The 25,516-nt window shown below is 38.7% G+C and overlaps 1 protein-coding gene across 1 annotated transcript in view; it reads left to right on the forward strand.

The window, feature by feature from the left end:
* The window catches only part of LOC139947564 (inositol polyphosphate 5-phosphatase OCRL-like), a 58,600-nt gene that overhangs the window by 18,456 nt on the left and 14,628 nt on the right, over positions 1 to 25,516 (forward strand). Inside the window, exons 5-16 of the mRNA XM_071945508.1 lie at positions 1,640 to 1,768; positions 2,952 to 3,398; positions 8,805 to 8,870; positions 9,784 to 9,961; positions 16,692 to 17,034; positions 17,543 to 17,659; positions 18,442 to 18,549; positions 19,535 to 19,614; positions 20,674 to 20,785; positions 21,639 to 21,748; positions 23,603 to 23,738; positions 24,577 to 24,687. Of these exons, the coding sequence (XP_071801609.1) occupies positions 1,640 to 1,768; positions 2,952 to 3,398; positions 8,805 to 8,870; positions 9,784 to 9,961; positions 16,692 to 17,034; positions 17,543 to 17,659; positions 18,442 to 18,549; positions 19,535 to 19,614; positions 20,674 to 20,785; positions 21,639 to 21,748; positions 23,603 to 23,738; positions 24,577 to 24,687 (1,937 nt within the window). The remainder of the gene's footprint in view (positions 1 to 1,639; positions 1,769 to 2,951; positions 3,399 to 8,804; positions 8,871 to 9,783; positions 9,962 to 16,691; positions 17,035 to 17,542; positions 17,660 to 18,441; positions 18,550 to 19,534; positions 19,615 to 20,673; positions 20,786 to 21,638; positions 21,749 to 23,602; positions 23,739 to 24,576; positions 24,688 to 25,516) is intronic.

Below are 25,516 nucleotides of genomic sequence, written 5' to 3' on the forward strand. Positions count from 1 at the left end.
CCAAGTTCTTAGACGGCTGCTACACTTGGGTGTTCTGTTATTACATCAGCTGGGAGTAGAAAGTAACCAATATACCACTATATGTTGACCTTCCCAGATTGACTAACAAGATAGCAGGAAGATGGCTGTAACTTGCCATGCACTGTCTGTCATAGAGCAAAACCAGAGTCAATACCCTTGGCATCTACATGTACCTATGGGCAATGAAAAAGGGAACTTGAAATACATGGCCCACTATTTGAGCAATTAAAAATGAATTTGTTGATCTTAATGTATTAAGCTGTTTGATGATCTGCTTTGTTTGTATACCAAAACATGTAATGTACATGTATGTGCATACATTGTACATGTGCATAATGTGAAGTTTGCACATGCAGCCGTCGTTTCATTTGTGTACACATGCAAGTTTTTCCTGATACTTGTACATGAAGTAAAACATACTACTACCGGCAGTAAGATATTATTTTTTATTTTTGAAATATAGGCCCTATTCTATTGAAAATACAATGTGTATAATGACCATAAATTAATTAACTGATTGAAAAAAAACAATTCAAATGTAGACCTCAATGTACTGTTTAAACTTTTGTGCTCTTTCAAAGACAGCTGTGGTCTTTTACAGTAAACATACACTTGCATGAGTTCACATACCATCAGTGCATGTCTGCAACCCATTTTAGCAGAGTCATGTAATTTACTTTGTGTGGCACTCACCTATTGCAATGTAAATAAAAAAATAAAAAGTTGCATCGCAATAGGTGAGAAGCTGAAGTTCAAACTACATGGCTACAAAAGTGTTTGAGCTGCAGACTTGGTGCTAGATTTTGTGTTTATCATCCTAGCCAGATAGAAAGCGCTGCTCCTGTAGTTTATTTCTCTCACTGATAGAGGGCGCTTTCAAACATAAACAGCAAACACCCAAGGACAGGATTGTGTAGTATATCAATGAAAGGAGGGTCTTAAACAAAGGTTAGGATGCCTTTGGCAGTCACAAGCCCATTGACCCAGATGAATATGGAGCACAGCCAGGGTTTAAAAATGTTTGATTTTTCCCAATAGAGGAAAATCCAGATGACTGGAGATTAAAAAAAAAAAAATTGGCACAGGAGAAAAGACTTATTTTTTGGCGGCAACAACTCCAATTGGTTTCCTAGACACTCGCCAACTGGGGACCTCACCCTGCCAGGGACCTTGTTGTCCTCTGTGGTTAGGGTCCCCGATTTGAATACTATACCAGTATCTACACTCACAAGTACATGGAGTGGAGTGGTGTGAGATTTTTTTAAACTGCTCGCTTAAGAGTAGAATTTAAGAATTTGCCATCTTTGATGTAATTTACAAGGAATGTTTTATTATTCCTTGTGTTACTGTGTTGGTCGTCTTCATGTATTTGTACATGTACATGTTTGTAGTCCTATGGTAATGTACATATATAGTGTCATGGACGCATCAAGGCTAATGGATATATCCGCCTTGCACAGGAAACAGAGCCAGGGTCAACAGTCAGTCATTTTCCACTGTGACCTTAGTCTACATTGGAATTTGTGTTAAGGACGCTGGTTCGAGTGGTGTTGAATTAACTCACAGTCCACAGTAATAGTGACTAATAATATCACTCATGTATTGTCATTATGTTAAGGAGCCCCAACAGTAGACCAAGCAATCTTTCAAGTCAAGATCAACTCATCAGGATCTAGTCTTGTCATTGAGGTTCCCTTTGAAGCCAAATCTTCAAATTTCTTCATGAACATCAAGAAGTGTACTATGAGTAAGTATTTGTAAAGTTTCTCTATCCTGAATAACTTGTTAATAATAATAATAACATTTATAATGTAAGGCGCATTATGAATCAAACATTCCTAAATGCGTCTAACAATAAAAATTTAAAGGCAAAAAACAAGACCAATTAAAATAAAATAGGCTATTAAAATACTATTAAACCGAAAAACAACCGACGTAAAAAAGATACAACAATGCAGACCTGCATTTAATTTTCATTAAACCATATGTTATTATAGAAAATGCATAAAGTATAGAAATGAATAAGTAACATAAGTTTGCTAAAATCCAAACCAAAAACATGTTGACGAATAATTTAAAGCAGGGCTTAAAGTTCAAATTTTGTTTTTCTGATGCACTCATTTTGTAAAAGAGTCATTATGAATGTGGAAAAAATTATGTGTCTTTAAGTTCATGCGAAAAAAAGTGTAAAATTGAAGGATTTTAGCTGTTTAAAATGAATCCTGATTTGTTTATAGAAAGAACGAGCGAGCGATTTTATTATGTTGAAATAAAATGTAATTTCAGAGCGGAATTTTATACATGACATCATTGCATGATGAGTAGCATTTTGATTCTGGAATCAACTAAATTTCCTGTTCACAAAGTTTCACTGTTGCCATTCATTTGAAATATGACGTAGGCCTATGGTGTTTTGGATGCAAACAAATTTCACACTGACATTTTACACCATTTTAATGTGAGGTACGAGAGACTACAAAAGTGCATCACAAAACTGATTGCCCCAGTTTTAACATTTTGCAATCATTTGACTTTGACTTTGACGTGTTTGAGGTTATAGCGTATATGCTTGGTGCAGGATTTATCCTGTTGGTATTAAGTCGATACTTTGCAGTCGTTTGTTACATAGTCTAGTTTGTCCTGCTTATTTATCTTTTTAAACATTCAAATTCCCATGTTCACTATTGTTACACGATGTGTAGGAAACATTGAGTGTAGGTGCAAAGAAATGTAAATGAACGGCTCTCCAGAACACAGTTGCTTCAGTTAAACAACAAAGAAAAAGTAACGTGATATATATACATGGGCATAAAAAACAATGCAACCAAGACTGAAGTGGGCTTTCACGCAAGTACAATGTTTATCACCAGGATCGTGCATTATTTTCTAAGATTTTATTAACAGGTTTTTAATAATAACTGTGTTTACAGTGTGTGTGGAAAAGATGAGACAAAATATTGTGCCACAGTTCCAATGGATAGAGAAATACAAAGGTCAAGTTGAAGGAGCTGCTTTTGGTCAATCATCATCACAGGATCCATTTGGTTTATCAACCTTCTACACACCATCACCTGCTGCACTATCTATAGATTCAAAACCTGGCAAAGACTTGGATCCATTTGCAGACTTTGTAAATGAACGCCAGTCAGTCAGATCCAACAACTTTGTTAACACTACAGACAAGAATGGTGGACTTGTATCAAGTCATTCCAGCCCAGCGTTACACAGTTCTACATCAGTCAACAGGTCAGCAACAAACAACCAGCATAACTATGTGAATTGTCCAAAAGATCCAGGACTCTTATTGGATTTACAAGGCAATATAATAACATCTCCAACTATTGGACACCCTGCTCCACCACCAAACTTGCAAACTGGTAAGTCAATCAATATTGCAACTTTAAAGGAGCATGTTGCCTTGTATTGGTCGAGTTGGTCTTTGAAAGGCGTTTGTAACCGCTTGTTATAAAATTCATATGGTTATAAAGATGTTGTAAAAGTAGAATACAATGATCTACACAAATATACCTCAAAATTGCCTGGTTTTCCTTTTACCTCGTTGACTTACATGGTCGGCCATTTATGGGAGTCAAATTTTTGACTCCCATAAATGGCTGACCGTGTTGGTTCGCAAAGTTAAAGGAAACCACGCAGTTTCGAGGCAAACTTGTGTGGATTATTGTATTCTACTTTTACAACATCTTTCTAATTAATGCATTTTATAACAAATGGTTACAAACGCTTTTTATAGACCAACTCGTCTGATCCAAGGCAACGTGTTCCTTTAAGAAATTATTATTATTTGTTTTGATCAGTCAAAAGACCACATTGCATGCCTGATACTTCACTGAGGCATTTCCTCATAGGGTGCCTTTTACCAAGGAGAAAATGCCTTAGTGCCCTTTCCCTTTTTGAAACGAAACATACAGGTCTGACATTGTGCTGAAACTAGAATTAATTCATACTTTAAACTAAACTGAACCAAGCAAAACTAAGGGAATAAAAGGGTAGCGGCGAGTTCTTAAACGCCAATTCTAGTTTTATTGTAAAAGCAATTTAATATTCAGGTAAAAATAGAAACCAGTGAATTTGTCAGTAATCAGACACTTTTTCAATATTCTGTATATATTGTAATAATATATCAACATGTTTGATACTTCAGAGCTGCAAACTCTCCCTGATTCTGCAGAAAGTTCCCTGAAACTAAACCAATCCTTCCATGTTCTGATTTTATTTTCTCTTGCTGTAAAAGTATATTGTCAACAGCCTCCACTACCTGCGGATGCAAAAGATACATAGTACCCCTTGAAAATATGAAAATGTTATCAATAATACCTCTTAATCTAAAGTGGTTGTGGAAGTCTGTCAACAATGTTGAAGTTCTGGATTCCAAATCTTCTACCTTGAGTTAGTTGAAAGGCATCGATTGTCAATGACAATATTGTGAATGGTAACATGTCAGGTAGTTTATTACAGTATGGCAAACTCCTGGAGTCTCAAATTCCTCATTTAGTTTCCATGTATACCGCCCACATGTGCATTCCAGTCGGTAGGCATTATATTTAACTTTTGGATTTCTGTCTCCTTGAATGGCATCAATGCCCTTTTTGTGTTTTGTCTAGGACATCCTGTAACTTGTCATAAAACAGTTTTATAAATGTACACTTCGTTGATGGAGATGTTGACAGGAGGTGTTTTCGGGTAGATGTTCTCAAGATTGGTTGGCATTCCATGACTGCTACAATTTCCTTGCGCACTAGGAATCTTACACTATGCTCGAGTTTATTATTCTTCCCGCAAAAGATGTAGATCTTGAATCCATCATCTGACAGTGAACTCTCATCAAGACCTGTCCAACATACATATGTACTCACAGGATGTTCCAGCAGTATCTTTCCATTTTATGTGTTTGATTTTTCACCTTCTCTGCTGTTTTTGTCCCATGAACCTTTGAGATGTTTCCTCAGCCTCCTTCCGCCTTGGTGTGCAGCAGTTAGCCCATCCCTCTTGCACTGTAGCTGTTGCACTTGGCCAAAAATCCACATAAATCATGGGTCACCTTGTTCCTGAACATGTGGCCAGTTTACTTGTCTTTCATGTAGGTTCCTCTGCCCTGGCCAATAACTTCTTGGAAGATACTTGCCAATAAGTGATTCTATGTAACCATAACTTCCTTAACGTTGTTCTGTCGGCCGACGGAAACAGTTGCCCATGCCTTGGCGCTTAGAGCAATTATGTGAGAGATTTACATGATAGATGTGGAGACATGTTCTTGCCACCCTGTGACCCAGAGCTTGAACTTAATACTCGACTGTAGGCCTGAAGCTTTTTTTTTAGCGTTGGGTCAGTAAACTCAACTGGACAAGCCCCGCGATCTTGTGTTTGTCAATTGCAAAGTAAGACATGTAGGCTACCTTATTGTGTAAAACTTTGTCAACAAAAGTTGACAGTGAATCATCAATCTGATTAAGAGTTCTACAGTGATCTCAAATGTATGATCTCTTCATTCAACTCATTTTGATAAGTACCTAATTGGTGCAGTCTTGTGAATTTGTCTACCAAATTGCAGTCCTGCCACGAATCCAAGCAAACATTTACCTCCACCCAGAGCTCCCCACACCACCATGTAACAAAACATGAGATGGTACATCAAGTTGAATAAGGTTTAAAAGACTGATAGTACCAGCAGTGAAAGGGGACTGTCATTATGATCATAGCAGGCTCTTGCCTTATACCCGGAATGCACCATATTTTGTATTGATGTTTTGCGCGAGGGCGCTCTTTAATAGTAATACTTTATATTTAGTAATTTTATCACTTCCGGGGGTATGTCCTGCACAGTTTGAATTGGCGTTCTGTCACTTTTGTTGCGTCGTAGTGTTACCACCTGATAAAAACGCAGACACAAGGATTTGTTGTTGCAGTGAACTCTGCAAGGAGTTAATTTATTCCGCACTCTGAATTCAGTGGTAAAACGACAATAAGGGATTTCCCTTTATTTAATTCCATCCTTTAATCTGCAATATTTATTCAAAATATTTCCCAATTAGTGATATCCACTCATGAAGAAGTATAGGCCTACCAATTCCAATTATAAATACACTTTGCGACCAATCTGCAAAGGTTCCCAATTCCTCACTTTGGGAACGGAAAAATGCCAATCCGCAAAGATTCCCACTTCTCAGCGATTTGCTAATGAAGGTACCAGACCATTTACAATTGTTATATAAATTCCTGCACTCATTGACTGGAGAAATTCCAGGTCGTTGAGGTTCCCGCTTCCAGCGAGTTGCCAAGAAGGTACCAATTTAATTTACTTCTTAAATATACAATCACATCACTTTTAAAAATATTACCACCATATTTACACATATCAGTTCACATAAATTAATTTACCACTTTCCTTACAGGCTTCCATGCCTCTTAACTTATTTATACAAGAAAAACCTAAACTTACCGCTTTAATTTAGTGAAGTGTAAGTTGTAAGATTATTAGTCAACTCAATCGGTATCACGTACGCCGTAATATCCTGACCCTTCCATTAAACCCCAGGAAGGGGGGAAAGGGAATTTTGCGAAACTACAATCTATCTTAACTCCTTGGTGGCAGAAAATTCAATGACGTTTCCCAGAAAAACGAGCACCCTTTCCCCAAAATGCCTTGCTTTGGTTGGTTGAAAAGAACAATGGAAACACGTCTGAATGCACCCTGAAAATCACAATTATTTAGACTGTATGCATATTTCTCGGTGTTAAATCAGTTTACTGCGTTACACACTAAACCCTATTAAGTTGCTTTAGACATGGATTATAACGGCTCTTTTAAAGGTCCTATTGTCTGTGATGGATGATGTGTGTGGTGGTAGTGTGTTTCATGCTTTAATGTTTTGGGTATGAATGTTATACCCCGGAAGTGATACAAATATGTTTGAGAGCGCCCTCATGCGATCAAAATAATGGCGCATTATGAACTCACCCAGTTATAACAGCACGCCCGCGTGCGTTCTGGCCGTTATATACCACAAATGACTTTGGTGATTGTGATGACAGCCAGTGCATGCAAACATTAACTGGGTTACTAGAATACACTGATGTGTATACTACAGTCATCAGGCCTGCTATGCTCAATGAAGACAGTCCAGTCTAATCAATCAAAAATGAGATACATCAGCAAAAACAATAACAAATCATCAAACAGCAAAGCAAGAAATTTATATTCAATACATTTATGTATAGTAATACACTCGTATAACAAAATGGATTATTTAGGCCCCCTAATACTAAAATGTAATTGAGAAAGATCATGACTGCAAAGTGAGTGCATTAAAGGAATATGTAAGTGATGGATGGGATGCAAGTTTTATGGGTAAAGATGTACTACAGTGTATTATAAAAAAAACTACATGCAAGAGCAATCTGGGGTGCGTTTTGGCGGCTGTAACCAATAACTGTTTCTGACTTCATAACCAAAACGGTAAACCAAGCTCACAACTCGGTTATCGTTCAGTCTGAACAGCAGAACCAACGACCAACAACCGAAACAGTTTTTGGTTACCGCCGCCAAATCGCACCCTTGATCACAATAATTTTGATACATGTATGGGTGGCACAAGAACCTTTGTGAAATAGTGTGACAATTATTATCTGGGCCCTAAATTGTTTGATGGTACTTGGCATATTATACACTGTATTGGCTTGAAAACAGTTTACAAATTAAACAGCCCTTATGCACAACACTAGATACGTGTACATTGATACATTTACATGTATGACTGTAGTGCACGGTAACGTCTGGTATCATGAGTGCATAGGTCATTGTAGGTATAGGTGTATTTTGCATTAAGTTACATAGGCCTATATACATGTACATGTATGTATTTATAAATGTTTATGTTTTTTATTTTATTTATAATTTGTAATTAAGTGTTTATGGAAGGAGAAAACATCTTTAGATTTTCACTTGTCTCCTCTTGAATGAGAAAGTTGGTACACCATCCTCAAAATTTACTCAAATAACATAAAGTTCACATATTGTGCACGGATGTAAAAACATGTGTACATAATGCTTTGTACATGTTATACATAAGCCCTGTTTTACTTTAAGACAGTTCACACAAGTACTTACAATGCAGTAATAGTAAGCTTATTACCTAATCCACTGCATGTATGAGGTAGATGTCTAGAGTGTGTACTGGTTCCATGAATAGGTATCAAAGGGGGAGTTCGAACAAGTGACTTCATTTCCTGTTCCTATGACAAACTGGCATTGATGAGTGTATTCAACCGTAAAGGTAAAAATAGTAGAACATAATACACACGTACATGTACATAGTGTTCAGGAAATTGTAAAGTACATGTACAATGTAGTTGGGGGTTTACATCAGGAATCATTGAATTACCATACACCTGTGTATTCATTTCCATCTACATTGTAGAAACTCATATTTATTTGAATAAGTTAGCAAAATACTGAAGGAACAACTGCCATTGTTAATAATGTGTTTGGAAATGGATTGTCATAGGCTTCAGAGATGCAATGCGCTACGTAAAGGTAGGGCTTTAATGTGTACTACATGTACATGTTTAATTAGACACCTCTAAATTGGTACATGAATTGGAGTTGTCCAGACATGATTGGCAATTTTATATGATTAAAAAAGATTAACTTGCATTTCAAATTTGGACAAAAAGAGTAAAACAAAATGACCAAAATAACTGCTCGGTTTTAAAAACATCTGTTTGAAAGTCGTCAATTAATAAACCTTTTGTGATTCTTTGTACAGATGACCCATGGAGACAAAGTACTAGCCTAACCAGCAGCAGTAGAGTATCAACAGCTTCAACTTCAAGTCAGTTGTTTTCTGTTTTATTCACTTATGCTGTATTGTCTACTTTCTTAAAGGCATTGGACACTATTGGTAGTTACTCAAAACAATTGTTAGCATAAAAGCTTACATGGTAACAAGTAATGGAGTGCTGTTGATAGTATAACCCATTGTGAGAAACCGCTCCCTCTGATCTGAAAACATTTTTTGTGAAAGAAGTAATGTCTCACTTAAGTTTTTGAATTGAATTTGGGACATCAGCTAAGGTTTTGAAATCAAGCATTTGAAAGCACACAACTTGCGACAAGGGTGTTTTTTCTTCCATTATTCCCTCGCATCTTGGACGACCAATTGAGTTAAAATTTTCACAGTTTTTTAAAAGTTTTTTATGTTTGTTGAGATACACCAAGTGAGAAGACTGGTCTTTAACAATTACCAAAGGTGTCCAGTAATCTTGTTTTGTTATTGTTTAGTTCCTAAACGATTTTGATATCCATCATTTGATGTATTGAAAGATAACAAGCAAGAATGTGACATAAAGTAGCCCTTGGAAAGGTTTTGTTGCTGAGTTGTGACAACTTGCCCAAACACTTGAAGAAATGGCCACATTTTACAACACATGTATGCTATATACAAATTGAATATATTAACCTGCACGCATGATCTTCTTCTTTCTTTGCCCTTGTGATTAAAAATGGGATTAAATAGTCTGAAATGTCTATTAAAGCCTACACTACACCGTGTGTACTATGTAGGTTATTCCTTGGACTCAATACATGCAACAAAACATTCCTACTTTTTTCAAAGACCAACTATCTTGGCTGTAACAGGTAAAGGATACAGGTAAAGGAACAGCTAGTGTATGTAATCGTGTACATTTACATTGTACATGTAGTTAAGATGTTTTATTTCCTTCTTATCTTTGCTCCAATTGCAGGTTTAGAGTCTAAAACATTTGGTTCATTACTGGGCTTTGAAGATGACTTCACTGATGCTGTTAAGACATCAACGTTACAACCAACAGGAACTCTGTATGAAAATGCCTCTACAGCCTCTATTACCAACTCAAGTTCCACTGGATCCTTTGATCTGTTACTCGACAAATCATCTACACTGTAAGTGTCTGTAACAGCCTTACTTGGTGTATCCCATCAGAAGCATAAAATAACAAGCCTGTGAAAATTTGGGATCAATTGGTCATCGAAGGTGCGAGAAAATGATGAAAGAAAAAACACCCTTGTTGGACGAATTCGTGTGCTTTCAGGAATAAAGGACTTCTAGTTAGAAGTCTTTTAATATTTTAGTGAAAAATCACCTCTTTCTCAAAAACTACGTTTCTTCAGAGGGAGTCGTTTCCCACAATGTTTTATACTACTAACAGCTCTCCAAGGCTCGTTACCAAGTCAGTTTTTAAGTCAATATTTGTTTTGAGTAATTTTTTACCAAACGTGTACCTTCCCTTTAATCCACTCCCTGTTCACGTCGCTGATCAATTCTGAGATGCACTGCCTTGAAAATTACAGAAAACATTGAAACTGACACCAAGATTTATATCAAGAATAAAACTTTGACTTCTCAATGGTTTCACTTGAATGAGCTAAAACAGTAAAAACCTAAAATGGTAAGCTTTATTCCTTTATGGAAATATGTATTGACTTCAAACTTAAAATTCTTGCAATCTACACACAGACTCATGAAAACTGGAACAAAGTGTTTACATAAATGCAAAAGTCATGAAAACTGGAACAAAGTTCAGCTGAACCCTCAAGACCTCATAGCCCCCTGTTCTTCTTCACTTGCATTAGCTACCCGACGCCTTCGCTCTTCTTCAATCGCTCATTTCCAGCTTTCCCGGGACCCCGCACCATGACACGCTATGGCAATCGTGCCTTTTCAGTCATAGCTCCAACACTTTGGAACAAGCTACCCACCCACATTCAAGCAACTCCTTCATTGGACACTTTTAAATCTCATCTTAAAACTGTTTTGTCAATCTGGGTATAGCGCTTAGAAACTTGCGTATTAAAGCCATTGGACCCTTTCAGTTCAGAAAAGAAAAAAAAGTTCACAGATTTACAAATAACTTACAGGGTTTACAGAAGGCAATGGTGAAAGACTTCTCTTGAAATATTATCCCATGAAATGCTTTACTTTTTGAGAAAACAGCAAAACAATATAAAATCTCGTTAACGAGAATTACGGATTTATTTTAAACACATGCCATGACACGGCGAAACGCGCGGAAACAAGGGTGGGTTTTTCCGTTGTTTTCTCCCAACTCCGATGACCGATTGAGCCTAAATTTTCACAGGTTTGTTATTTGATGTAGAAGTTGTGGTACTCAAAGTGTGGGCCTTTGACAACACTGTTTACCAGAAGGGTCCAATGGCTTTAAGCACTCTATAAATGTTGTAACTGTTATTAACAAGCTTAATTTGGCTGCAAAGAGCATAGTTTCTGTGTCCGGGTACACAACTTACATGTGCAGCCTAATTTTATGGCGCAACCCAAAAAACAATTGGGGATATAAAAAGAAAACAAAGGATGGAAAACATTTTAAAAACGAAAGAAGAACAAAACCCAATGATTCCAAAAAACATAACACACCATCAAGAAAAGATAAAGGATATCTCCATGAATTGAGTTTCATCCTCGATAATCTCGGAAACATTTTTTTTATTTATTTATTTTTTTATTTATTTTTTTTTTTTTTTATGCAAGTCGCCCAAAACAAGGCTAAATGCCACTCTAGGTTAAGGGCTACATGAAGAAAACATAGACATGCGGAAACTCAGTGGAGCTGAAGGTAGGAATTGATATTCCTCTTAAAAGATACAAGATCATAGGATGAAGGGAAACTTGCACCAGGCAAGGAGTTCCAAAGAGATGCAGTACGAGGGAAAAAGCTACTGGAGTAGCTCTTTGTTCTACATCTCAGCACAGCCACAGTATAAGGATGAGAACAAGCAGAAAGCCTGGTCTCTCGCTCAAACACCCTGACAGGAGGAACAAGGTTAGATAGACTGGTGGAACATTTACCATGGAAATATCTGTAAAACAGGCAAAGGCTGGCTACAGACCTTCGGTGAGAAAGGGGGTGCAGTGTAGTTCCTAACTCTTCTCCAACCAGGTTTATAATATGCTTCTGCACTCGATCCAGTAAAGATAAAAGGCAGGCAGAAGCTCCAGCCCAAATATGGCAACAGTACTTCATGAGGGGACGTATAGTTGTCTTGTACAGGTAGAGAGTAGCCTCAGGAGGTAAGAACTTCCGAGCTCGATACAGACAACCTACTCGCATGGAAGCACTCTTGGCGATACCCGAGATATACACCTCCCAACCCGTATAACTGGAGATGTCAAGTCCAAGCAGGCGCAAGTGTGAAACCTCAGGCACAGTAGATGAACCCATACAAATGGAGGGAAATGTACCATCTTTAGAGCGTGAAAGGGACAGTAGTTTGGTTTTCTTGGAGTTGAAGGTTACCAACCAGTTGTTTCCCCACTTCAGTGCATTCTCTAAATCTTTATTGAGTGAGGCACCCACCCCACTACGAGAAGTGCTAGAAGAGTTGGAGGAAACACAGTAGAGGGTTGAATCATCAGCATACATGGCTAGCTGAGACAAGATTACATCAGGTAAATCGTTCATGTACACAAGAAAAAGAGAAGGACCAAGAATCGAACCCTGGGGAACACCTGAATTGATTGAGCGAGTAGGAGAAGATTGACCCTCAAGCACAACCTTTAACTTGCGGTTGGAAAGGAAGGCAGAAATTATAGCTAACATTCTTCCTGACACACCATATGAATGGAGCTTGTGGAGCAGGCCAGTATGCCAAACTTTGTCGAAGGCCTTTGAGATGTCTAAAGCTACAACACGAGCCTCACCCCTGCGGTCTAAGGCCATATTTAAATGGTTGGTAATAACAGACAGCAGATCACCGGTAGAGCGGGAATGGCGAAATCCATACTGGCAGTAATTTAGAAGGTCGTTGTCCTCCAAAAATCCAAGGAGCTGTTGTTTGACAAAGCACTCAAAGATCTTACTTATTACGGGAAGGAGACTGATAGGACAGTAATTAGCAGAATCTGAACGCGCACCGGCACCCTTGAAGATAGGGACAACAGATGCCACTTTCCAAGATGACGGGAACACGGAGTCAGCCAAGCACAAATTTAAAAGCTTGGCAAGAACAGGAGAAAGTTCTGGAGAGCACATTTTCAAAACAATGACTGGGATTCCATCAGGGCCAGTCGCCTTGGAGGCATCCAAGGTATGAATAGTCCGAGCAACCTTCTTGGGAGTGATGAGAGGATTAGGAACCTCAGAGGGTGTCAAGATGGAAAGGCAGGGAGTGGATGTCCCTCATCATTGAGAGTAGAGTTGGAAGCAAAATTGTCAGCAAAGAGGTTTGCCTTATCTAGAGGTGAAGTAAGAACTTCGGGTCCATGAAAGAGAGGAGGAATTGAGGATTTATTGCGGTTCATTACACTATTCGCAATCCGCCAAAAATCCGCCAAAAATCCCTAGACCCAAGCCCCTGTGTTGAAATGGAACATGCAACTGAGTCTGCATACTGCTTCTTAGCATCCTCTAAAACTCTCTTACAGCGATTACGAGGTTCATGGAAAAGACCTTTACTGTCTAAAGTTCCTATAAGATGGTACTTCTTGAAAAAATGGTTACAATGAGCAATTGCTGCAGCACAAGCTGGGGTGTACCAAGGTTGAGAATGAGCCTTGATCTGGTAGGTACGAGACGGGATGTAAATTTCCATACCAAGGTTAATCCATTCGCAGAACTCCTCTGCTGCCAAATCAGGACCAAGTTGTAAAACTGTTGACCACGGTACATCAGCAATGAAAGATCGAAAACCATCCCAGTCAGCTTTTCCAAACTGGAAAACAGTACAGTGGAAAGGCTGCAATGTAGTTGAGGGGGGCGAATATGAAATGGAGACGGATACAGTTGAGTGATCTGAGTTACCAATTGGGGGCAAGACCTTGGCAACACAATCATCAGGGTTAGAGCACAAAAAGAGATCCAATAGATACCTACCATCGGAAGCTCGATTTGGAATATGCGTAGGTGATGATATGATCTGAGTAAGCTCTTGAGAGATGGAAAAATTGTATGTCGCAATACCAGGGATGTCAGTATTACGAGAATGAGTCAGCCACTCCTTATGATGAACGTTGAAGTCACCAAACACCAGGACTTGAGAAGCAGGGTGCTGGGAAATGGCCTGATCAATGCTATCAGAGATTGCATCAATCACTGCACAGGATGATGTCGAAGGTGAACGATACAAACAATACAGATAAGTTGTGGAATGGAGAAGAGAGAGCCGAAAGCACATGTACTCTTGGTTGTTACATTCTAGATTGCTTTCACGGGCTAAAAGCAAGGTTTCTTTAACATAGACACCCAGACCATGAGATGGAGGATGGTCAAGGCGATGAAAGATATATCCAGGTAGTTTAAAGGAATCTGAAGAAATGTCACTGTTCAGTCTGCTCTCTGACAGTGCTAACAAGTCATGTGAGTTGTTAAGAACAAAAGACTGAACGGAAGTGAAATTTGAACGAAAACCCCTGATATTTGAAAAGGCAATACCAAGAGGCTTAGATAGCTGCGCACGGGAAGGTGGGTTTGTGCGGGCAGGTAAGGGTTGTTTATTCTTAGTTTGTGTAGTCATGATTGGTAAATTGTGTTTGAGAAAAAGAAGAGTTTCAGATAGTCAGAGGTTTGATACTGGCCCAAAGTACTCAAGGAATGAAGAGAACTCAACGAACACATTGTCGTAACAATGTCACCCCGATGGCCTCAGAAATTCAACCGAAAGTGATGCACGGACCACCAATCCATGCTTGTCCATGGCAGAACAACCACTTTGACATTTTACACCTGTTGATAGGTCAGCCTCTCAGCGCATTACCACCTAGTTCAGGACCCTGTACTACCAGGCGGCCATGACCTGCAACATGTTTATTTCCGGTACCCTTCGGAGAAGAGCTCTAAGGATCCAGAGAGGGCTCCGGGCAAGCACCAAGTATTAGTAGGATCTGGACTAACCGAGAAGATACAGAATAGAAATTACAGGACAGTTAAGAAAAGGGAAAGGGAAAAGAAAGAACTGGCAGACCTTTGTCTATTCCAGAAACAAGGTAAACCTCTTCACTGGAATACTTCAAAGGATAGGGTAACGACGCCAGGCAGAAAAGAGGAAAGAAAAGGATATTTTTTCCTACCCCCTACAATGATGAAACCAGACACTGTTTTTTTAAACTTCGATAAACATTCCACTTGATAAACAAGGGCGACGAGTGGCAACAATTGTCATAGCTTGGCTCTCTGCGCGTGCCATGTAAAACCTGTAATGTATGTATGCTTGGGGCTCCCGTATGGTGCACGCATAGTGGAACCAAGCTAGCTATGACGTCACATAGCAACAGCACCAGGTCAGGTGACGGCCTCACTGCATAGATAAACAGACGCCTCGCGGTGGTATGTAGGTAAGCGATACTAATCTCGCGACGCGAATTTTTATGAATGAAATAGGTCAAAACGGGTTTCCTTGAACCCCTGTGACAAGCAATGCAGTCGTCCAACGTGTTGATGTAATGTATATTTAGATAGATGAAGTCACTGGCTTCAAAAAAGTATCTCTTGGTGGTGTTTTTGCGATGTGCTTGGGGCAGCCATCGGGGATTCAAAAGTGGCGACTTTTGTCTATTTGGAGTTTATTTTCAATTTTGTTTTGATAATTAGGACAAAAACACATCTTTGTTAATCTTTTGACGAAAAGGTAAGACCATAGCAAGTTTAATCAAGATTTAGGCAACCTAAAATTACAGAAAAGAAAGAAGAAAAAAAATTCCTGACCGAGCAACCCAATTTTTGAAATGGCATGCTATGTAAATGGAAATAGAATTCCTTTGTGCCTGATTTGTCCCCAGCCGTGACACTTGTGTCCTTAAGCAAGACACTTAACCATTACTTCGTCCTTCGTATGAGATGTTAAGAAGTTGGTCCCGTGTTTTGTGTAACACACGTAAAAGAACCCAGTGCACTTATCGAAAAGAGAAGGGGTTCGCCCCGGTGTTCCTGGCTGGATTGGCGGCATATTGCGCCACAGCACCTAGTAAACCATTACATGGTGCTATGTAAAAGGAGTGTAGATCTCATAATTTAAAAATCTAGTCCCACATACCTTGCAGGAAATCTGTATGTTTCAGCGCTTTGAGACACCCTTCTTGTGTATAAAGCACTATTTAAATATCGACTATTATTATATTTATTTATTATTTATATTAATCAACTAATCAAATTTTTTAAACAGCGCCTACAGGATAATCTCATTATTTTAACTGTTACCCTTTTTGGCCAAACAGACATCGTAGATACCGATTTATAAACATTTTACGCTTAAAATTTGCGTATGGTAATAAGTAATTCAAGTCAAGAGTGCACCTCTCCGCGCGGCTTTTTCAGCCGGAGTCAGAAATGGCTAATCTATTATAATGTCCCGTTGACGTCAGTGGCAATTTTCCCCAATTGGGTTTACACACAGTTCTCCAGCTTTGGCAAACTGAGGGCGCTATTTTCCACATCAAATAGCCGCCAATGACAACGTGAGGTAAGAGACTCGTTATATGTTTTTTCTGTTTCCCGTGGACTGCATCTATTACAAAAATGTAACAACTATATATTTCTAAGCATTCTGTAGCCGCTGTTTAAACAGTTCTGATGAAAACTGAGATTTACTTCTTATGTACCATGAATAATCACAATGTAGGAGCACATTATGATGCATTATTGGACTTGGTTGATATTGACAGTATACCTGAGGATGAAGCTGATAGGGGGTGCTATGCTACAATCAAACCTGTCTTTAAGCCTGCTGGAATCAGACATGAAATCCTCAAAAGAAGAGAAAAAGACTACACCTTCCCTCATGACTTCCGAGTGTTTGTTGGTACATGGAATGTCAATGGTCAAACTGCATCAGAAGGTTTGGGACCATGGTTGAATGTAGATGACATCAGAGCTGATATATATGCCATTGGTTTTCAAGAATTGGATTTAAGCAAAGAAGCGTTTCTTTTCAATGACTCAGCTAGAGAGGAAGAATGGAACAAAGCCATTGAGAAAGCTTTGCAGAGGGTCGGTGCTTACTTCAAGGTACTTATGTGCAGTCTGTCATTCACATTTTTAACTATACATCGGGAAGTTTGTAAAGGAAGTTTGTACTTAATTTTGCAAGGAACGATACAAGGAACGTTAAATGGCAGACTACACAATATGTTCTGTATTTAAGAACTTTTTTTAAAAACTTTTTACTTGAAAATACTTTCAGATTATTGATGCAGTACTTTTTAGAACGAATCATTAAAGGGTCTGGGTACTTTTTGTAGCACACAAATTACGATGTCCACAGATTTACTTACACAGTTTGAAAATAATGATAGTAGAAAGCTGCCCCTTAATTAAATGAGTAAAACAAGCCACAAAAATGTTTGTCTCTAAAGACGAAAATGATTTTAGCATATAAAACATTTTTGTTACATTGTTTTACTCATTTCTCAATAACTACAGCACCTCAGCTAGTAATATTTTAAGATAAGCTTTCTACTATTCTCAAAAAGTGTAAGTTATTGTTGTAACATACATTGACATGATTTGGTTTCAGGTCAAGCTGGTGCGTTTGGTTGGAATGATGCTTCTTGTATTTGCCAAGGAGAGGCATAAGCCCTACATTCATGATGTCATTGCTGAAACTGTCGGCACAGGAATCATGGGCAAAATGGTAAGGTCAAAATGTAATGAGGGTTGTATTTATGTACAAATTCATCCAAGTTGATACATGGTGTAATTTGAATAAACAGAGGAGTGGAAAGGGTAAATCATTCCACTCTCCCAATATGCAGACAAGCTGAGGCTCCACTTACGTTCCCTATGTGTACGTACATGTTTGTATGCACAAATGGTTATTGGTAGCTAGCTCCACACTGCGTGCTGGCGAGTCTCTTGCGAGTCTATATTTGTTAAAATATACTACAAAATTGATGTTTAATTACGAAGTATCATGACATCTAAAAACTGAACACCTTGTGTTTGTAATTTTACAAACACCACATATCCGAATATAGTTGTGCTTTGATTTTTTACATAAAATAATAAAAGGAACTACTAGAACTTCATTCTTCAAAAGTGGCATGATTGGTAAATTGTTATTTGAATAGCATCATAAGAAACTTGGCAGAGCATCTTGGTCGATGGCTATGGAGGTTGAGATTGAGGCCATAATTAATGGTTGTGTTGATATTTACAATCATGTTTTTTTTGGTCAAAAAAACTACTTTCAAAGAAAGGTTTTTGTGGCACTCAATTTACTTTTTACAAATCTTTCAGGCGTCTCTAAAAAATCAAAAGATTTGTTTTTGCACTAAAACTTCTGTAGATGTTTTTTTTTTTTTTTTTTTTTACTGTTTTTATTTGAAGAAAGTTGTAAAATGTTTATCGTTTGTAAAATATATTCGTTGAAGGAGTCCAGTCAAATGACACTTAATAATGTATGTTTGAATGCAGGGAAATAAAGGAGGTGTTGCTGTGAGATTTGAGTTTCATAACACATCATTTTGTTTTGTCAACACTCATCTTGCAGCTCATATGGAGGAATATGAGAGACGCAATCAGGTAAAGAGTGCAAGCCTGGGGTTTCATCTTCGAAAGGACAAGGCCATTTTAATTTTGCACAGGGCACTTCCATTGAAAAATCTTTGAGTCAAAAGGAATTTTTTGAAGGGGCACCAAGGCCAAGACAAGGGTTAACGGAGGCCATGGCCTGCAGTGAAAACTAATACATGTACATGTATACTATAATTATACAGGAGTCTTATAGCATATTACCTGGCAATAGGTATTTTGAAGAGTCCTTGGGAAGATGAGCACAGTGAATGTTGTGCAGAATTTATTTGTTTTTAATATTGGTCAGGCCTTTAAAAAGAGGAAACAATTACCACCACTTTCATGCATTTAAGACAAGGTATACAATGTAGGATTGGTATTAGAAACAATACCAGTTAATTAATTACATGGAGTAGGTTGGACTACATAATGGACTTGAGTTCTCGTGTTTTCAGATTGTTGTTTCGGTAATTGTCCTTGAGCAAGACACATGACCATAACTGCTTCATCCTTTGGATGGGATGCATGTATTAGGACTGTAGATCCTTTGTATTATGTAATGCACGTACATAAAAATAACCCAGTACACTTAACCAAAAGAAAGGGGTTTGCTACATTATGTAGGTGTTTCTTGCATGGTTGGTTGCAGAGTGCACCACATCATCTTGCATTACAAGCTGCTGTATAATTGGGTATTCAAACGCTGCGCTTCATACCTGCTGCAAAAATAGGGAGTACTTTGAGACTCCCATAAGGTGTGAAAAAAGTGATACATTTACGTACTTAAGAACCATGTATTATATAGATGAGAGAGCTTGTTGATCATAAAGTTCATACCAGTACCAATTTTTCCACTTCAATTTGAAATGCTGTCCAAGTATTGTATACTATGTTTTGACTTTATTTGTTATTAAGCCTGTGTTATCATTAAGTAATTGCAATTACATGTAGTTTGTCTGAAATGGTTTTGTTTTTCTCCTGCTTTTCTTCTCAGGACTATACTGACATCTGTTCTCGAATGAAGTTTGATCAAGTGTCACCACATCAGCCATTATCCATTATACGAGACCATGAGTAAGGCATTTCATTTAAAAAATGAGAGAGTATCACTGTCAATAAAGGGGATTGGGATCTCACCATCACTGAGTGGGATTGGGATCTCACTATCACTGACAGACTGAGGGTGATTGGGATCTCACTATCACTGAGTGGGATCTCACTATCACTGAGTGGGATTGGGATCTCACTATCACTGAGTGGGATTGGGATCTCACTATCACTGAGTGGGATTGGGATCTCACTATCACTGAGTGGGAGGGGATCTCACTATCACTGAGTGGGATTGGGATCTCACTATCACTGAGTGGGATTGGGATCTCACTATCACTGAGTGGGATTGGGATCTCACTATCACTGAGTGGGATTGGGATCTCACTATCACTGAGTGGGAGGGGATCTCACTATCACTGAGTGGGATTGGGATCTCACTATCACTGAGTGGGAGGGGATCTCACTATTACTGAGTGGGATTGGGATCTCACTATCACTGAGTGGGATTGGGATCTCAGCATCACTGACTGGGATTGGGATCTCACTATCACTGAGTGGGATTGGGATCTCACTATCACTGACTGGGATTGGGATCTCACTATCACTGAGTGGGATTGGGATCTCACTATCACTGAGTGGGATTGGGATCTCACTATCACTGAGTGGGATTGGGATCTCACTATCACTGACTGGGATTGGGATCTCACTATCACTGAGTGGGATTGGGATCTCACTATCACTGACTGGGATTGGGATCTCACTATCACTGAGTGGGATTGGGATCTCACTATCACTGAGTGGGAGGGGGATCTCACTATCACTGAGTGGGATTGGGATCTCACTATCACTGAGTGGGATTGGGATCTCACTATCACTGAGTGGGATTGGGATCTCACTATCACTGAGTGGGATTGGGATCTCACTATCACTGAGTGGGATTGGGATCTCACTATCACTGAGTGGGATTGGGATCTCACTATCACTGGTTTATATTGGTTTATATGGATTGAATTATTGACTAGCTTACATTTTACACACATTTTATGTGATAGGAGGATGATTTGTTATATGTTTGTCTTTTAGGGTTGTTATTTGGATGGGTGATTTGAATTATCGCATCGGTGACCTGTCTGTTGATGTTGTCAAAGTCCACATTGAAAAGAAAGACTTTCAAACACTGTTGGAACATGACCAGGTACATATGACTGTCAGGGTAGATCTGTTACAGAAGGCGCTACTTTTGGGACGAGAGGGGATCATGAGAAAAACCCTTGAGATCTAAGGCTACGGGACGTAGCTCAACTCCAGGAGTTACTGGTGCAAAGAAAAGTTTGACCTTTCTTTTGCATGCTATTGTTAAATGGAATAAGAGTTAAAGTAACACAGCAAGTTAAAGATCCCTGTGCACTTTCATTGTCCAGATTCTTTGGTGTTTCATCAGGCATTGTGCTGTTCATTCTCTGTAATAGCTCTTTATACAATGGCATGTTGCGTACAAGCGGATAAGAACATGAACTCAAGCTCTGGTGTTTCTAATCAGCAGATTGTGGATTTGAGTCCCAGTCGTTACACTTGTGTCCTTAAGCTCGACACTTAACCCATTATTGCTCCATCCTTCCAATGGAACGTAAAGCCGTTAGTGTTGTGTGGTGTGTTTAGCACAAAAATAACCAATTGCCCTTTGTGTTCCTGTTTTGCTTGGCTGCATATTGTGCAACAGTACCTTGTAAACCAATACATGATGATATAAAGAAACAGATCTCATACTTCAATAAAAAAAGTTTGCAGGACAAAATACTGAGCGCTTTGACACACACCTAGGGTGTGATAAAGTGCTTTATAAGAACCTACATGTAGTATTAATATTTGTATTACATTTGTATGACAAGTTTGTCATTTCACGCACCATGAGTGCCTTTCCATTTTAATTTTTGTAAATGTAAACATCAAGTTATTACGTGATGGCTTTTCATTCAATACTTGTGCTGACACACATATCAATGATTGTATAATGAAACCATGTAATTTAATGATTAATTTCTTGTTAGCTCGTCAGACAGCATAGAATTGAGAAAGTATTCAAGGGTTTTAAGGAAGGAGATATTACATTCAAACCAACGTACAAGTATGATCCAGGCACTGACAACTGGGATACAAGGTTGGTATTACCATGGAGGTTCTCAAATCACATTCATCTACACACAATCTTCAAAATCTGCTTACAAAGTCACAGGTATACAATTTAACATACATACATGTATAAGGATATTATTTGGTTTTACCCTTTTACAACGATGTGTGTTAGCACTGTGTACTCGGTACTTTGAAAACAAAAATAACAGGCATATTTTTCAGGTGGGATTGGAACCCACAACCTTTGCAATTCTAGAGCAATATCTTACCAACCAATTTGATCTCCAAGATTCCACTGAATCCTATATTTTAGCAACAGGTACCGCATTAATGAAAATTTGCATCTGGAATAAAGAATATTAATTTTGGTTTTTCTCTTACATGTTCACCGATGTGTGTTAGCACTGAAAGTTTATAAAGTTACCCTCATAAACATGACTAATTTCTTTAACCACTGTCTGCCAATGATGTGTTAACTCGCCATGTGTTTCTGGACAGTTGGATACCTCAAGGTTGTTAATTAGGGAATAACAGTGCGAGTACCCGGTCTTCACTGCGTGGTAATGACCGGGTTGGTGGCTGGCGCTGTTAATGCGCTGTTAACGGACCGAGCCGGAGGCGAGGTCCGTTAACAGCGCCAGCCACCAACCAAGGTCATTACCACGCAGTGAAGACCGGGTACGAACACTGTTATTCCCATTAATAAATACCTTTTTTAGCGAATTAAACGGCTAAAATTGTCCAAATTTTATAACTTTTCTCTCGGCGGCACTTCCGGACAGGTTCAGGGGCCATATACGAGCTTTTGATGGTTCCTATCTCTTTCGTGCGTTAATCACATTACTGATCTTTGAGACCAGTGACTCTTTGAAATAATGATCTATTCAGCGCCTTCACTGGGGTCAAAGGAGGCAAATGATTGGTCGATAGCTGTTCCTTGTGCATTAAAACGCGCACACATGTTACACGCGCGCACTCAAAATTGATACATTTTCAGCGCGCGTACGCAAAGTGCGTGAAGTTGCATTGAAACTAACAGGGATATAAATAAGGTGCGATACAGTGCAACGCGCAAGGTTTACACAATGTATGCTGATTTAGTGGCCACTTATTCGCTATTTTCCAAAGCCGGTCTTTATACCACCGTTAACACTCCCACACGTGACCGGGTTTTGACCAATCAGAGACTTGAAACCGTCCAAGGTATTTATTAATGCATATTCATCGGTTTTAACTTCTTATTTAGTAAATTCAACCCATTTCCACTAGTGCCCGCATGCCCCACTCTCACTTCCTTGTTCTAAATGCTAGAGTTTTAACTTTCTGTTTTTCCACACGGCTCTCTTCTATACCTTTACAGATATGGATTAAACCAATTTTTGAAGGAAATCTTTTTCAAAGTTTGGACCATAATGATTTTCTAACCCATACCTGTGTCACACCAGTATTTACAGATTCAAGTATTAGACATCACTTTCAAATGTATCAAGTTTTTTTTTTTTGGGGGGGGTTTTCTTTTCTTTTTTTCTTGGGGGTGGGGGGCTGGTTTCTGGAGACTAATTATGCTGACTTGAACAGGTGTTTTTATCCCTTTAGTCTTATATGAAAGTAAATACATACATGTAAGTATGTAGGTTTAAGTCATGTCAACTATTGTCAGTGCCAAGGTGCTCAGCTTGTATTCATTCTATTCCAAAAAATAGTTAATGGCCTGAAGTTTCAACCCTAGCTGAGTCTTTCTTGAAGGCTCATTTAGCCTTTGAAAAAAACTGCTAGGTCGAAACGTCAGGCTGGTAACTCGTTTTGGCATTTATTATAGGTCCTTTTGGTTGGTTTTTGCAACATCTAATTTTTTTTTTCTCATTCCATTATTACTTAGTGAAAAACAGAGAGTTCCAGCATGGTGTGATAGGATTCTCTTCAAGGGTAATGTCATCAAACAAGTTGTGTACCGCAGCCATGATAGATTGAAACTCAGTGACCATAAGCCAGTCAGTAGCTTGTTTGATATTGAGGTATGTTTCTTTTTGTTTGTATTATATACTATACTTACTTAGCTACTTAGGACAAGGTATGCCTTGGCCTCCTTGGATAACCGTCCATATTCAAGTCTATTTGTAGCTTTGATGCTCTGCCTCATGAAGTGGAAGGTTGACATTCATTGTAATCCTGGACTTGAGCCTTCCAGCGCAATGGTTGGCATCCTCGTTGGCGTGGTGTGATGAAACCATTAAAGCAGACCTGATTGGGTAGCCTGTAGGCTGGCCTTCTGATCACATGACCGAACCATTTCAGACGACGTCTGGTCACTACATCCATAATTGTTGTGGTCATGTCAAGTTGCATGCGTATATCTTCATATCTTATTTTGTCTCTTTATGAGACACCTAGTATTGAGCGGAGGCATCTCATCTCAAAAACTTCCGGTTTTTGTTTGGTGGCCTTTATGAGAGTCCAGGATTCCGAACTGAATGTGCTATTGGGAGGATGAGCGATTTGTAAATTCTGGTCTTTAGTGACCTTGAGATGTCATGGTTTGACCAAATGGCGTTTTTCAGTCGACCAAATGACCAGGCTGCAAGCCTAGTGCGCCTCTTCACGTCTTCTTCCACAGATGGAACATTGCTTCCTAGGAACACAAACTCCTGTACTTTTTCTATGGGAATGCCGTTGAGGGTAATGTCTCTCGGGTCTTCTGTCATAGTTTTGCATTTGGCTGGGTTGATTTTCATGCCCCATTTCTAAAATGCTTAATATATACTATATTTGTTATTAAATGATGAGAGATGTCTTTGCTTAATGTGGGTATGGGATGGCTTACATGTAACACATGGATTGTTCATATTTTAACAGGTGAAGGTCATTAATGAGAAGAAATTCAAGCAAGTTGTGGAAGAGGAGATACGTAAAGTAGACAAGCAGGAGAATGAAGCACTGCCGCAGGTTGCTTTAAGTCTAAACAATGTAAGAATTATTATTTGGTTAGAATTAGAATTTTGTAGAATTAGAATTAGAATTAGAATGTTTTTTTGTTCGCATTATAAATATACAGAAATTTTATTTCCATTGGGATATAGGAATAAAACAATTATTGGTTAAAAACAATTATTACATCGTTACACAGATTAAAAGGACAGAAATATACTCACTAAAAATAAGTAAAACACCCACCCGATAAATACAAGCAAATATTTACAAAGTATTCCAGTGAAAGAGAAAACCGGCTGTGAATATAACTTGCAATTAAGTAAGTATCCCCTATTTACGTAGAACTGATGTGTTAAATAAATGAATGGAGTTGGGGACAAAGGATTGTCTGTATCGAGTAAGGTTTGCATGAGGAACACAAAGTCTAAAACAATGTGATCAATTATCAATATAAACCACAAGGGAAACTGACTGGGTATAAATTTTGAAATGATTTTGGGGGTTGAACGAAGAATTGACTAGAGTGGGGTTCGAACCAACGACCTCCGGATTAACGTGCCGGTGCTCTACCAACTGAGCTATCTAGCCCTATATTGGCGGTGTCCCTATTTTGTCAATATCTTTGTTCGGGGGTGCTACAATGTAGATAGCTCAGTTGGTAGAGCGCCGGCACGTTAATCCGGAGGTCGTTGGTTCAAATCCCACTCTAGTCAATTCTTTGTTCAACCCCAAAAATCATTTCAAAATTTACCCAGTCAGTTTCCCTTGTGGTTTATATTGATATCTGAAACAAAAAGTCGCATCCCCTTAAGGTGATCCCCTGGCTGCCGCTTCCCAGGTTGTATCGTAATTTGGGTGTGATCCC

This window comes from Asterias amurensis, chromosome 14 (genome assembly GCF_032118995.1).
Source record: "Asterias amurensis chromosome 14, ASM3211899v1".
NCBI lineage: Eukaryota > Metazoa > Echinodermata > Asteroidea > Forcipulatida > Asteriidae > Asterias > Asterias amurensis.